General features: G+C 38.4%; 1 protein-coding gene across 1 annotated transcript in view; it reads right to left on the bottom strand.

Moving 5' to 3' along the window:
• The window catches only part of ADAM10 (ADAM metallopeptidase domain 10), a 120,068-nt gene extending 114,487 nt beyond the window's left edge, over positions 1–5,581 (bottom strand). The window contains exon 1 of the mRNA XM_087821218.1: positions 5,388–5,581. Within this exon, the coding sequence (XP_087677344.1) occupies positions 5,388–5,439 (52 nt within the window). The 5' untranslated portion in view covers positions 5,440–5,581. The remainder of the gene's footprint in view (positions 1–5,387) is intronic.
• Positions 5,582–16,643: the final 11,062 nt, after the last annotated feature.

The following is a 16,643-nucleotide window of genomic DNA, read 5'->3' as shown; positions in this document are numbered from 1 at the left end:
CCACTTTACATACAAGTGTGTCAAGTATGATTATTTATTACTTCCCCATAAAAAATATATTAGAAACAACTAATTAAAAGGTGATATCCTCAAGGTTTGCAGGAAAGCCAAGATATTTAACCCAAAAGTTGCAAATACTTTTAAAAGAAGCTATAGGAATGAAAAGCACAATCACCTAGAATAAATTTAGAATGCCCATTTCAACTGTTTCTGGAAACATAAAAATAGAAACTAAAACAGAACCCAGAACAGTAATAGTTGTTCTTATGCTAAACCTCAATCATTTAAGAAAAGATTTAATTCAGCCCATTTTAAGGACACAGTAAATGTGTTCATTTTAGGGAAACTTCCATTAAAAAAAAAAAAAACAGCCACAATTTTAAGTCTGGTCCCAGACTTGTTACATGGGAATCTTCTCATATCTGAGCCTGTCATCTCCCAACACTGTTAGAAAAACGTAACTTACTGTTGAATTTATTGTTTCATTTCAATTTTCTTAATTTCAAAAGCAGAGTTTATATTTATAACCCATTCTTCAAAGAAAAAAAAACCTAAGTTAGTCTTTATTGATATGACCCTCAATTTTCTGAGTCTCATCCCTGTAGGAAAAGAAATGGTTTCTTATTTATTTGTTCATTGAGATAAAGATATCTGGACAAACTATAACCATCATTCTTTAAGACCTTCAAATTGGTATTATGAAAACAGGGATTTTAAATAATATCTAATAACCTAATGCTAGATAAAGTTATGTGACAGTTTTTATTAACAAATTTAAGACTATGAAAAAAAATTTTAAATTACAAAAAATATACAAGGTGTCCCAAAAGCATGTGTACACACTTTAACAGCCAATAGCTCAACTGATGTTTCTTTCTTTTCAGCCAGACTAAGCTTTGAACAAAGGAAATCCATCCTAAAATGTTACTGGAAGTTTGCAAACGCAGCTGAAGTACAAACACTGCCTTTCTAATTATTCAAAGTGTGTACACATTTTTGGGGAGGACATAGGGTATCCCGAAAAATGTATACACACTTTAACAGCTGATAACTCACTTAATTTTCATTCCATTTCATTTGGAATAATGGGTGAAACCAGACTAAGCTTTGAACAAAGAAAATTTATCCACTAGATACATAAAAGATAAAGTTTACAGTACAAAAGGATACATAAAAGATAAAGTTTATGATACAAAACCAGCAACAGTTGACAAATTGAGGGCACACAAATCTTAAACAAAATGATTCTTGATGTTGTTATCAGCAGTGCCTGGAACAGAACTGTCACCAATTTGAAAACAAGCACTGACAAAAAAATTATTCATTTCTGTAGATTCTTTTAAATTTTGAAAATGAACTGTACGTTAATAAACACTGACTTTATAATCATTCAAAGTGTGTATACATTTTTTTGGACACTCTATATATTAAAAGTTGGATAAGAAGTTGCAGGGGGAAAAAACATTTTTAAAAGTTTGGAGTCATCTATGAAAGACAAAGTCAAGGCAAAGATGAGAATATCATCCTTACAGGACAGAGGCAGGTAGCAAAAATGAGTGAAGTATGCCAAGTGTATTACCCACAGAAATGATAGAAACTGCACCGATTGGTAAGCACAACCTAAAGAGAGCCGCTACTGCTCTACCACTCTGCTCCAAACAATGGGAATGCAGCCCAGTAGGTACCTGGATTTTCAAGTCTTCCCAAAAATCAAGAAATCCATGAATTTCATTGAGAAATTACCCGATTTTTCAATGATGATCACTAGTTGAAACTTACAACCACAAATCAAAGAAAACACATGTCAAAAGTGGTTCAGTCCAGAGGGCAATTCTGAGCTAATGTGTGAAAACTGCTTTCAAAAGGGTATGACCGGGTAATGGGTAAAAAACTCAAGCTTTGAGGTCAAATTGGCTTGGGCATGAATAGATAATGCTAGAAAAACTATTTCTTCAAGCCTGTTTCTTCAACTGTAAAATATCACCTCTCTCTCACAAATGATGAAAAGTAAAACTCCTAACACAATCTCAGATATACAGAAATGGTCCTTACTGCCCCCACTTGATCCTGCAAGTCCTTAAGAAAATTTAAAATATATCAGATAATAACACTCTTGAAGATCTTAAAAGTTATAAAAAGGACATCAGAAAACAGAGGTGCCTGCCATGTCCAATGCCCTCAACCCCTGCTACTCAGGGAGGTCCCGTACAAATACAAAGAAGATGCTATTAGGGCAGCGATTTCCAACCTTTTTCATCTCATGGCACATACAAACTAATTACTAAAATTCTGCAGCACACTAGTTGAAAATCACTCATTAGGGGATGGCTTGAAATGGGCCTTCTTAAAGTGATACAGCTAACTAGATTATTAATCTCCAGTTAAAAAGATAGAGTCAGAGCTCCTTAAAGAAAAGACAAAACGTCTCTCTCTCTTATTAATTTCATAGACCCTTAATTGCTAGCAGAAGTGAAAGAAATAGTCTATAATTTTAATATTTTGGGCCAAACTTCCAGAAGACTTATTTCTATAGAATGCATGGTACAAAGCAAAGCAATTACACCAGTTTTTAAATATTAAAAAAAGTCATACTCTAAAGTTCATTTTATGTATAATTTCATCAAACCAAAACGTAATGGAATTGGAGTTACTACTACAACCAAAATACCTTTTGACTTCTCAAACACACTAATTAATTTTTTAAAAAAGAAAAGACATCAACTCTCAGCATATGTGTTAAAAATATTCACACATACATAACAATTCTTTGGGCTATATATATATTTAATAAAAATAAGTCCAATAAATTTCTAATGTGGTTACAAATAATAAAGAAAAGCATTGTATGTATATATTTGAGTATATGTCTACATAGACACTGAACTCTAGAAATTTTACCCAGTTCTCCCTACAATACAGCATAGGCTGGGACATGTGCTAGAAATGGACAGCGTCAAGGAAAGTTTAAATTTTTAATTTTAAACACTTTATCTCTTCCAGCTTTCTCGTCCATCATATTAAGAGCAAGAAAAAATTAATACAAAACAGTGATTAATAAATCAGAAAGTGGGAAGCAACTAAAAGGGTTTATTAAGTATCTAAAACTGATTTACACTTTAAAGTTAAATCTGTATTCCTACTAATTCTCCTAATCTACACATATTTATTCTCATACACTAAAACAAATATAGAATTCCATTTGAACACATACTACCTACATATTTCATCATTTAAACTTCTTAAAAACTTGATCATAAATAGCTCAGATTAATAGATGAAAACAGTATACTATATTACCATAAACTTATAAATATCTCCATGTACCCAAAAGCTAAAATCTTGATGCTGATTTTAAAATCAAATATTTGAGTTTTTTAATAAAAGTTCTGCTTAAAACAAATATCAAACAGTGTAACAAGCCTCTTAACCACTGTTTAATGCAAAATGATACTTTATAAATGATTTCAGAGTTCTGAATTTAGAAAAGGTGTATCTGCCCTGGCCAGGTAGCTCAGTGGGTTGGAGAGTTGTCCAAATACTCCAAGGTTTCAGGTTCAAGCCCCTGTTAAGGCACACACAAGAATCAACCAATGAATGCATGAGTAAGTGGAACAACAAATCAATGTTTTTCTCTCTCCCCCTTCCTCTCTCTAAAAACCAATAAATAAAAATTTTTTAAAATAAAAATAAAGTCTGTTAAAAAAAGAAAAAGAAAGTGTTTCTTTAACAAGGGTTTTAACCCACAAAGATTATGCTGTTACTTCACTTTTTTTTCTTCAACCATCAGACTAGACCAGTTTCTATTCTTACTGTTCCATTCTTTAAAAACAAAAGACAGTTTATATACATCAGCAGTTTAAAGTACCTCAAGGGTTTGTCTTACTTTTTACTACCTCACAGAAATCAGTGTCTAACTCATTATAATCACAAAAAGTGAAAACAGAAAAGTGATTTATTGGAAGCCACATCTAGAACGTAAATACACATGTTAAATGAAAAGGCTCTTACACAAGGTCTCTAGCACATGGATATTAAAACTAAACATCTACTAGAAGCTCTTAATCTAAAATGTATTATCTAACAAATGAATAATACAAACTACAGCAGAAGTTTACCTACAAAGTTATCAACCTCGGACTAAGTAGAATACAGGACAAAAATATGGTTGGCTCTGCGATCATGAGTCAGACTAATAAACAAAAGAACAGAAACAATATACTACATGAAATATTCAGGAATTTTCTACATTATCAAATTAGGTTATACTCATCCAAAGCATTCAGGAAATATTCAACCCAATGCTTTAAAAATACGTTAAGAGTTTTTAAGTATATTTTGGGCAAGTGAAAAAGTTTATCTAAAATAAAGCACTTTACACAACAACAAAATGATGTAGCTGGTCTTGGATACAACAGAAACAAAAATCGTCTTCGAAACCCAAGAAATGAAGAAATTACATGCTTTTGGTAAATGTAACTCCAATTTGGGAGTCAGGGGTTGCCTCTGTTTTGACAACTACCCCTAATGTCTCTTCAACCTGAGAGTTTAAGAAAACTCTTCAAGTTGGGTCACCCAGGGACCGTCGCTCTAAGAAACCCAATCCAGCCGACAGATAAAAGAACATCCTGAAACGGCTTACCTTCTCCCCACCAAACCCTTTCCCCTGGGCAACAGAATGTTTTCAGTGAACATAAACACACCCTCCTACAATCACTCTCCAAACACTCGGGCAGAGGCCGGGCAGAGCGGAAGCCACTCGGCTCAGACAAGCAGGAGACCACGGTTACCCCTACACCCGCGCGACCCCTCTGCAGAACCGGGTCGGTCTAGATCGCCGCCCCGGTAAAGAACAATTCACCAGCCCCGCCGCACAGATCGCGCAACTTCCCACGATCCTGCACCGCGGTGGAGACTCCGGAATCCGCCACCCGGCAGGGGCTGAACGCTGAAGGGTGAGGGTGAGCGCGCCACCAGGGTGGCAGAGACCGCCGGCCCCGCGGCGGCTGCCCCGGCGCCCGGCGAGCAGGCTGGAGCGATGGAGCCACCAGCCTGGGCTCCACAGCTCTCGCCCGGCCACCCGGATCTCCTGACTTTGCTTCTCTGAGAGGCGACCCCCACATCCCCTGCCGCCGGGGCGGTAGGGGGCGAGGAAGGCCTGGCTGGGGGCTCGGAGCCTCCTCGGCCCGCCACGGAAGGGAACGCGGTCGGGGTACGAGGGACAATGGGGGAGCGGGGAGCGCTGCGCGCCTGAGTGGCGCCGCCGGCCGGCCGGGCTGACTGACGCGCCCGCCGCGCGCCACGGCTGGGCTCCGCTCGGCCGGGCCGCCGCTGCCGCCGCGCGGTCCGCGGGGGTCACGGCGCCCCGGGCGCTCCGGGTCGTGCCTCACCTCCCAGCCCCGCCGCCCAGGAGAGCAGAATTAACACTCTCAGCAACACCATCTTCCGCCGCCGCCGCCTCCTCACGGGTTAACAGCAGCACATCGATCCGGAGGGAGAAGGTGAAGGGGCTTGGTCGGGAGACTCCACGGAAGCCGAGACCTCCCCCGGCAGGAGAAGCCGCGAAGCACCTCCCTCTCGCTCGACTTCGGGGGCCAGCAACGCTCCCAGCTCCTCCAAAACAGGGACCTCCCTCCCCCTCGTTCGTTTCCTTCCTCCTTTCCCCGCTTTCCTTCCCTCGCTCCTTTCCTCTTCTCTATCTCCCTCCCCCAAGTCCCGGACCTCCGCCTCCTTCCTTGCCACGTGATGCACGGCCGCCCAACGGGCTCGCGGAGCCGCGCCCCTTCCTCCCGCCCCTCCCCCTCCCCCAAGCGTCCCAGGGGCGAGCGCATGCGCGCGGAGGCCGGTTCTTGGGCTGCTACGCCCGCCGCTGCTTCCTGTCCGCCGGCCTGGAGCTGGGATTGGGCTTCGGGGGCGGGGTTCCCGCTGGTCCCGCCCCCCCGCGGGAGCGCGTCTCAGAGGATCTTGATCCGCTAGTTTCTCACAGCTGCTGAGAACTGTTCGTGAGGGTAAAAATGGAAGCGTGAAAGAGGTTGCGGGGCCGCTTTCCACTTTTTAGCTTCACAAGGAACGGAGACTTTTGTTTCTTTTTCGGCCTTTGGTAGCGCACGACGGGCAATAAGTAAACAAAAGCAAAGTACCAACAAGCAGTAATTATGCTGGCGACAGCCACCCGTGATCAGAACACAGATGTAAAGACCTCCGAGCATCAGAGAGGAACGACACAGGCGAGGCGTGTTTTTCTGAGCTCTTTACAGATTTGTTGCACAGACCTGGCCTTAGGCGTTCTAAAAGCCTGCAGCCTAAACCACAAGGGTCCTCAGCCTCCAGCCCCAAAATGTGCCCCTTACCACTTTCTCTGTCCCATCTCTGAAGAGAGCTCTCAAATCTCCTTCACCTCAACTTCTTAACTTGTTTAAAGTTTATGTTTGGGCTCAGTGGTTGAGCGTGGACCTATGAGCCAGGAGGTCACGGTTTGGCTCCATTCCGTGGTCAGGGCGCGTGCTTGGGTTGCGGGCTCCGGCTCCGCCTGCAGGACGGGGTGTGCGGGAGGCGGCGGATTAACCACTGTCTCATCATTGATGTTTCTCTCTCCCTCTCTCCTCTCTCTGAAATAATTTTTTTAAAAAACATTTAATAAAACAAATAACGTTTATATTTGGTTTCTTGGTAACTCATTTTGGTTCTTTATAAACTCGTATTTTATGGACTACAGATTTAAGCAGAAGACTTGAAACCATAGAACTTTAAAAAATAAATAAAAACGGGAAAAGTTCCTTGAAGTTAGCCTTGGCGATGACTTTTTGAATATGACACCAAAAGCCCAAGCAATAAAAGCAAAAACAAATAAGTGGGACTGCATCCAATGAAAAAGCTTCTGCACAGCAAAAGAAACCATCAGTGCCCTGGCTGGTGTGGCGCGGGAGTTGGAGCGCCATCCCCTGCACCAAAGGGTCCCAGGTTCAATTCCTGGTCAGGGCACATACCCAGGTTTCAAGTTCCATCCCCTGGTTGGGGTGCTAGGGAAGGCAACCAATTGGTGTTTCTCTCACACATCGATGTTTTTCCCTCTTCCTCTTTCTCTAAAATCAAAAACATTTAAAAATAAGTAAATAAATAAAAACGATTAACATGGTAAATTAAAAAAAAAAAGAAACAATCAAGAAATGAAAAGGCAACTGTCAGAATGAGGAAAACTATTTCCAAATCAGATATCTGATAAAGGGTTAATATCCAAAATATAAAAGGACTTCTTACAACTCTATCACAAAAGCAAACAATCCAATTTAAAAATAGGCAGAGGAACTGAATAGACGTTTTTCCAAATATATCCAAATGACCAACAAGTACATGAAAAGATGCTCAACACCACTAATCATCAGGGAAACACAAATGAAAACCACAATGTGATATCACCTCACCATTAGAACGGCAATGACCAAAAAGACAAGTATTGGCAAGGATGTGGAGAAAAGGGAGCCCTTGTACACTGTTGGTGGGAATGTAAATTGGTACAACCACTACAGAAAACAATACAAGAGGTTTCTCAAAAAATTAAAAATAGAACTACTATATAACTCAGCAGCCCCACTTTTGGGTAGACAGTATATGGAAAGGAAATAAAATCAGGATCTCAAAGAGATATCTGCACTCCTATGTTCATTTGTTTATTGCAGCAATATTCACGATATCCATGGTTTGGAAACAACTGCAGTGTCTCTCTATGGATGAATGGATAAAGACAATGTAATACACACACACACACACACACACACGCGGAATATTATTCAGCTATGAGAAAGGTAATCCTGCCATTATTGACATCATGGATGAACCCTCACTTCATTATTCTAAGTGAAATAAGTCAGAAAAAGACAAAAACCATGTGATCTCACTTACATGTGGACTCTAAAAGACCCAAACTCATAGAAACAAAGAGTAGAATGTTGGTTACCAGAGGCTGGGGAGATGTTGGTAAAAGGGTACAAACTTCCAGATGAATAAGTTCTGAGGAGCTAATGTACAGCATGGAGACTATAGTTAATACTACTGTGTTATGTTCTTCAAAGTTACTAAGAGAGATCTTAACTGTTCTCACCACAAAAAAATAAATGGTAATCATGTGAGATGATTAACTGGAGGTGTTAACTAACCTTACTGTAGTAATGATTTTACAATATATAAGCATATCAAATCAATACATTGTACACCTTAACCTTACAAAATGTTATATGTTAATTACATCTCAATAAAGCTGGAAAATTATAATAAAATAAATAAAAATACAGAATTCAGTGGCATTTAGTAAATTCACATTGCTGTGCAACCACCACCACTATCTAGTTCCAAAGCATATTCATATGGCAAATAAGAAAAAAAACTTGTATTTCATGACCTAGAACTTTTTGATGGCTTTTAATTAGATAGTCTTCATCTATTTGGCATTCTGTTTGAATAGGTTGAATTAGGGAATATAAATAGTAATGGTATTGATACAAATAATATATTGGAAATCCTGTACTTCCTTTTACTCTGAATATTTTTTTAATTTATTACCATTAACATAAGTCAAGGGCATGTTTTTTTAATTCTCAATTTGAGAAATGAGTTATTATAGCTTTGCTCCAACATTAGTAAGTTCAAAAATACAGTCAGAAACTCTAAAATGTTCATTAATAGCATCCATTTATAATGAAATTATTAAAGGATGGCAGAATCTCATAAATACTTTTTTTCCTTTCTTTAAAGATCCAATCTTGCCAGGCCAGGCGTGGCTCAGCGGTTAAGCTTCGAATTATGATACAGGAGATGAAGGTTCGATTCCCAGTCAGGGCACATGTCTGGGTTGTGGGCTCGACCCCCAGTAGGGGGCGTGCAGGAGGCAGCCGATCAGTGACTCTCATCATTGATGTTTCTATCTCTCTCTCTCCCTCTCCCTTCCTCTCTCTGAAATCAATAAAGGTATATTTTTTTAAAAAAAGATCAAATCTTAGGGAACAGTTACATGAAAACATTACATTGCATATCACCTGTGCTTGTTACTTTTCTTTTTTCGTGATGCTGTCAACAGATGATGCTTTGTTTTTCTATTAGGCCACCTTGTGTCATGTTTAGTGTTGCAGAGTATTTTTTTTATCATTAATTCCAGTGGTAAGAGGCAAATGACACTTTCTCTTTAAATTCAACTGGAAAAAAATCCAAAATCATATTATCAAGGTGATCACTGAAAATTACATTTAAGATTGTATTTCTTATTTCAAAATATGAATACATTCCATACCAGCATCATAATGAGTGGTATTCTAATGTTATAAACGTGGACCACTATTCTGTTTGAAGTTTTATTACTACATTTTTGATATTTTGCAAATGTATGGTTAGCATTTATACCATCATGGACAGCCTGGATTCTACTCCTAGCTCTACCATTTATAAGCAATAGAAAAATATCCTCTGGTGAGGATTTAAAAAAAAAAAAGATATAGTTCAGACTTCTTCTCCTCTGTTAAATCTTCACTAACTTCATTACCAGGCAAAATTTAATATCTACCATTTACAAAGTTCTAATGTAGCTTTATCAAAGCACATTGTGTTTATTTAACATCTTCCCTAATCCTTAAAGATAGGTCTGAATCATATCATAGGGGATTTTAAAATAGGACCTCAGAGATTTAGTAAATATATACAACAAATGTTTACTGAATCTTAATGCTAAAATAAGGTCCATTTGACTAATTTTTTCAAACACTAGGCGTGGCTCCTCACTGCCTAAAACTGTGATTTCTTATTCTAATATTCAAGGTGCTCCACAAAAGAACTAATTTTTCCAAACTTTTCTCTTTTCCCCTTTAAATGAAACCCCTACTCACCCCAGTCAAACTGGTTTACACTTTGGAACTCCAGAGCACCTTAAACTTTCCCCCACCCTTGCTTTTGTCTCCCCTATTTCCTTTCTGCTTATACAGTATGTTTATTTAAAAAAAAAAAAAAAAAAGACAGCAGGCCCAAAATAGAGTCACTTATGCTAAAGCCCCAGTCAACAAACTGAGACTTAACTTAGATTTTCAGCTCTCCTAGAAATGGAATCTAAAACCAGTCATTAGGAATCGCCTGATCAGCACTTGTTAGGTAATCTGCCTGCGTAGACTTCCTCCATAAAGGAAAGTAAACTTGTAATAACCAACCCACTTTTTTACCCACTGTAACTTCCTTGTTCCCTCTCTCTTCTGCTTATAAAAGTTTTTCATTTCGTACAGCTCCTCGGAGCTCCTTTCTATCTGCTAAATTGGATGCTGCCTGATTTGAATCAATTTTTCCTCAATAAACTTAAAAAAAAAATTTAAATATGTTTTTACTGATTTCAGAGAAAGAGGAAGGGAGAGGGGGAGATAGAAGAATCAATGATGAGTCACTGATCCGCTGCTTACTTCACGGCTCTATTGGGGATCGAGTTGGTAACCGGGCATGTGCCCTGACTGGGTACAGAACCGTGACCTCTTGGTTCATAGGTCGATGCTCAACCACCGAGCCATGCAGGCCGGAACTTTTTAAAATTTTTCATATGCCTCAGTTATCTTTTAATAAGTATTACCTAGGCTTTAAAACTCTGGTCACAGCCCAGCTGGTGGTGTTCAGCGGTTGAGTGTCAACCCATGCACCAAGAGGTCACTGGGTTGATTCCCAGTCAGGGCATTGATCCCCACTATGGGGCCTGCAGGAGACAACCAATCAATGTTGATGTTTCCATCTCATCAGTGTTTCTCTCTCTCCCTCTCCCTTCCTCTCTCTCTAAAAATCAATAATTTAAAAAATGTTTAAAACAACAACAAACAACTCTGGTCACAGCCTGGTAGCTCATAAACCATGTTTGGTTTGACTTGTAGTCAATTTTTTTCTTACTTATATTAATTTTCAACAATTAGGAGCTTTCATATTAACATCTAAATTTCAGATTTTCTGAAAGATTAAGAAGATTTAAGTTCTTGCAAAACACCAATTGGCTGAAACTGAGTAGAGGTTGCCCTCCTTGTACGGGGCTTATCTAGTGTCACCCCAGCCTGAATTATTTTTGTCAATATTTGAGCTTGTGCCCTCTGTTTTAAGAACTAAACCAAATTCCAAATAGTCCTGAAGTGTTTTCTTAGCCCCCTGAGTCCCCACTAATCTCAATCACAAGTTTAGTCCAAAACACCTATTATTTATATCCCTCATCTACAATTAATCATGTGTTACTTTATGCAGGTTCTTGTATTATTACCCTGATATTGCAGAGGGCAGAGATAGAGAGGTTTTGAGGCAAACAGAGGGCACCCCCCCAAAAAAAACCTTACAGGGTGACAATTACAGTTTTCATTCATGCAACAAATATTTGTTCTGCTACTTATTTGAAGATTTCCAGACTGCCAAGACAATATTCCTGACATAGTACCAGGCACCATAATAGCACTTTACATACATGGTCACATTTATTCTTCACAATAATGCTATGAAGTAACCACATCCCATTTCACAAATAAGGAAACAGTGGCAGGCCAGGCTTCTAACCCAAGTTTGTTTAACTCTGAATCTTGTAGTCTTGTGAATTACTGGGTGACTCTATCCTTATTATCATTGCGTGTTCCAGAATCTATTTCTTGGCTTTGAAGATCCAGAAGCTGAATTTTTCTTAGTGCGCTTGAATTTATCAGCCAACAAGGGCTAATTCATAGGCGCTAAACTCTCAGGAGACTTATGTCTTGATCAAAATGTCATCTCATTATTTTACAAATTAGATATTCAATGTTAGCAAGTCAATGCATTCTCTTTAAAAAAATGTTATTATTGATTTTAGAGGGATAGGAAGGGAGAAGGATAGAGGGATAGAAACATTGATTGGGTGCCTCCTGCACAGCCCCCCCAGGGATCAAGCTCCCAACCTGGGCATGTGCCCTGACTGGGAATCAAACTGGTGACCTCTGGGTTCATGGGTTGATACTCAACCACTGAGCCACACAGGCTGGGCCAATGCACTCTTTTTTATCTTCAATACTTGAGAAGCTAAATTATAATTGAAAGTGGCTTAGTAAGCAAGGTATCAGTGCAGAAGAGATTAATAGAAAATTTTACTGGGTACTTCATCCAACTATCCAACTTTCTCTGACATTCTATCAAGACTCTATCAAGGGCCCAGCCATGCCTGGCTCAATGGTTGAGCGTTTACCTAGGATCCAGGAGATTGCAGTTCGGTTCCTGGTCAGGGCACATGCCCAGGTTGTGGGCTCAATGCCCAGTCAGGAGGCAGCCGATCAGTGATGATTCTCTCGTCATTGATGCCTCTCTCTCTCCCTCTCTCTTTCTCTCTCTGAAATCAATAGATATATTAAAAAAAAAATTAAAAGAAAAGGAATCTATCAAGGAACCAGACAGATATCAGGCTACCCCCCTGTTCAGGTAACCTCCACACGAGATGGTGATCAAAGGGCAGTGTGACAAAGCTTTTTGTTTTGGGATATTCTCTAGACTCCATGCAGACCACACCTCCCTTTCTGTTATTATTTGCTTTCTTCAGGAATAATATAATTTATTAGGTGACAATCTTCTAACATTTATTCAGACTTCGATTCAATTCCCAGGCTTTACTTTTGCTTCTTTTGGACAGTATTTTGGAAAAAATACTGTCTTCTAAGGGAACGATAACTATATAGCTAATCTGACTGATTTCATACTGATTTGATTATATAATTCTCATCTTCTGGGAAGCACTTCATAGTAGCCAATATAAACTGCCTCAACTGTTATTGATCTATTTCACTTGTAGATGCTTATGTCTAGTATTCCTAACCAGATTGAAACCAATTTGAGCAGTAACAATAATAATATATTTGAAGATAAGTATATGTATATTCAGTTACAAGACCATTGATTGCAACAAAGTTTATAATAGTTAAACAATGGAAACAATCTAAATGTCCAAAAAGCAGGAATTGTCATTAATGGGATATTATTAATTCACTAGAAATGCTGCAGATGAATAGATATTAATGCACAAAGATGTTCACAATATATTGATAACTAAAAAATGTGTTCAGAATGGTTCTATTTTTGTTTACAAAAATATGTATGTGTTCAGATGCCTAGAAAAGTTTGGAAAGAATATATGTACAGTAAAATATCACTAGTGTTATCTTTGATACTTCATTCCATAAGGTGTGATGAAGGATTTTTTTAAAAATTTTTTGTTTTCTAATTTTTCTAAAATAAATATGTTTTGGTTTTGTATTAAGAAGATGAATTATTTATTTACATTAAACATTTTAAATTAAAAAATAAGACTTGTCTGTGGGGAAACTAAAACAAAACTACTTGAAGGTTTAAGCCTGGGTAACAGAGACTGATATTAACATGGAAAAATGTGGGAAAGACAATAACAATAAAGCATTTTGAGATCAGGATGATAAAATATAGTTTTAGACATGGCTTTGAAGGTAGACACACACACACACACACACACACACACACACACACACACACACACACACACACACCTTGAGAGAGAATACACTGAAAAAATGACCAAAAGACTACCTTTGGAGCATTGTGGAGTTCCGGGAGAGTAATGAAAAATAACATTGGCTATAGGAGGTAAATTTAGAAGCCTTTTACTCTTTTTTTAAAAACATATTTTTATTGATTTCAGAGAGAGGTAGAGGGAGAGAGATAGAAACATCAATGATGAGAGTCATTGATCAGCTGCCTCCTGCATGCCCCCTACTGGAGGAGCGAGCCCAGAACCTGGGCATATGCCCTGACCGGTAATCAAACTGTGATCTCTGGATCATAGGTCAATACTCAACCACTGAGCCACGCAGACCAGGTGAAGCTTTTTACTCTTGCTAAAGTTTATTTATTTGCCATAGGGGTGGGGAGAGGAGGCTTACCCTAATGCTAAAATAGTGATTCTCAAACTTTTTCATGTATCAGAACCTAGAGGTCTTATTAAAACAGACCTCTGTGATGCTAGGCTCTACACCAAGAGTTTCTGATTCTGTAGAATAGGGGTGGGACTAGAGAATTTTCATTTTTAACAAGTTCTCAGGTGATGTTGATACTGCTAATCCAAAAACTACACTTTGAGAACAACTGTACCAGAGTTGAGAGATGTCTGGCAAACTGGTGGGTTGGCAAGGCAGAAGTATGTTTGAAGAGAGAAGTTCTAAGGAAACAAGTCCTAAAGCATGATATACTTTATCCAATAACAAACTCTTAACTACTTGGTGCTAGACAAGGGGAGTAGGAATTCTGAGTTGAAGGTAATGAAATATATTCCTTGAATTCATTCCTGGTGCAGCCTATCTGGACCCATACTTAGGTCCCACTTTTAAGAAGGACTACATAAGTAAAATTGAGAGAACCGTTTCATAAATACTGTAGCACATTAGAGCTATAATAAGAGGAAAAAGAAGGTCATTTCCCTCCATCCTCTATCATGTATCTTCAACACCACCAGCACAGACTAGCATCTGGTAAAGCAGCATGGAGTAGAAGCAGCACCTGGTAGAGTATCATAGAATTGGATTTGTTTCTGAACAGGTGTGGGGCTCCTCATGGGGGCTCTCAGATATAATTAAATAGGGAATGCACTTTGCAGGAGGCTGGAGTTTCTGCATAAGCAGTTGAGGGCTAGGGCCAGAGCAATTTGAGTTACACGGAAACCCTTGATTTTAACTTAAATTTTTTTCACCGTATCCTGAGTAGAAAGCTATGAGGCATAAAGATATATATGCCCAGTATCTTCTGCTCAGAGCCAACTTTTAATTCAGCTAACAATAAGCAACCATCAAATTATTTTTAGTATTGATTTTTTTTTTTTTTAGAAAGAGAGGGAGGAAGGGAGAGAGAAATAGAAACATCAATGAGAGAGAACATTGATTGGCACCTCTTGCACACCCTCTACGGGGGATCGAGCCAGAAACCTGGGCATGTGCCCTGACCTGGCCTCAAACCAGGGTCCTACTGGTGCATGGGTCTATGTTCAGCCCCTGAGCCACACTGGCCAAGCATCATCATCAAATTATTTTTAGTTGAACCATCAACAAAATAAAAGCAAGATATTTGAATTATAGTTCTTACAGGTTTATGAGGGATAAACTGAGAAAGAAAAACATAGTCTGGGGAATAATTAGAATGCTGCTACACTCTATCAGTAAGTTAATTAGCACTGAGCTAGAGGGTGGCTACAGACAAGTGAAGTACAAAAGTGGTATGTAATATGAGCAAGACTTGATAGAAGAGATAATATTCAGCAAATAAGTTAGGGTAAAAGTCAAAGATGGCACCAAGAAAAGTTATGACCCAACTAAGAAAAACAGATAATTTTAAAAGAATAATTATTTTGAGATTTAGAGATTTTTATTTTATTTTATTTTTGATTTCTTAAGCCTGAGGAAAATAATCAGCCTGTGATTTTAATTAGGAGAGGGTAACTCAATTCCTCCTTAATTATCTCACTTTAAAAGATTTTTCCTCACCTGAATTTTTATAACAGCTATTGCTTGTACCACTCATTTAGTATTATTAACTAACTTACAGTCTCAATAATCATTAAATGTGAATATGTCTTATTTCCTAAAACAGATTTTGCTCTCCCAAAGAGTAAAACCAATGTTTTACACTTTTACCCCCCATAACTCACTCTCTGGCACTATCAACAACTCTATACTGACTAAGTATATTTTTATAGTATATGGTTCAAATATCCTTCAAAAAATATAATGGATACATTAAAAATTATGATCAATATTCTAAGACATGAAAGGTCAGAATGCCACGAAACAATAAAAAAGAACTAGAAAGAACCCTTAGAAATTAAATGTAATATAGTATCAATAAACAATGCATTAAGAAGAACTGAAAGATAAAGTTGAGGAAATCTCTTAGAAAGTAGAACAAAAATATAAATAAAATTAAAGATAAGAATTATTAAAAAAATGAAAAAAGAAAATTTCCCAGACCTGAAGGACCTAAGTTTCTCCACTGAATGTGATTATCACCAAGTACTCAGCCCAATAAATAAAGCAAGACCCACCCAAAGATACATAGCAAATACTGAAACGTCAGGGTATCAAGAAGAAAGAGAAGATCAAATAAACTTCAAAGAGAAGAACAGGTTACATACAAGGGTTCTAGAGTCTAATCATATCCAACCACTCTAGAATCAGCTGAAAGCCAGAAGACAATTGATCAATGACTTCAAAATGATGAAACAGTATTTGCAATGTTGAATTTTATATCCAGCCAAACTATAAAATGTAAAGATACAATAAAAATCTTTTTTCAGACATACGTGATCTGCAAAAATGTGTTTCCTATGCACTTTTTCCTCAGGAAACTAAGAATATGTTCAACCAAATTAAAGAAAGAAGACAGGAGCCCTGGTTGGTGTTACTCGATGGTTAAAGCATTGTCCATCCCATGCACCAAAGAGTTTCAGGTTCCATCCCAGTCAGGGCACATACCAAGGTTTCTGGTTCCATCCTGGGTTGGGTGCGTGCATGAGGCAATCAATTGATGTTTCTCTCTCACATCAATGTTTCTCTCTCTCTCCCTCTCCCTCCCTTCCACTCTCTCTGAAAACAATGGAAAAAATATCCTCAGGTGAAGATTTTTAA

The sequence above is a fragment of the Miniopterus natalensis genome, chromosome 1, assembly GCF_054644295.1.
Source record: "Miniopterus natalensis isolate mMinNat1 chromosome 1, mMinNat1.hap1, whole genome shotgun sequence".
Taxonomy (NCBI): Eukaryota; Metazoa; Chordata; class Mammalia; order Chiroptera; family Miniopteridae; genus Miniopterus; species Miniopterus natalensis.
Note: the sequence above shows the minus strand (reverse complement) of the source record. Positions and strands in the feature narration are given on the sequence as shown.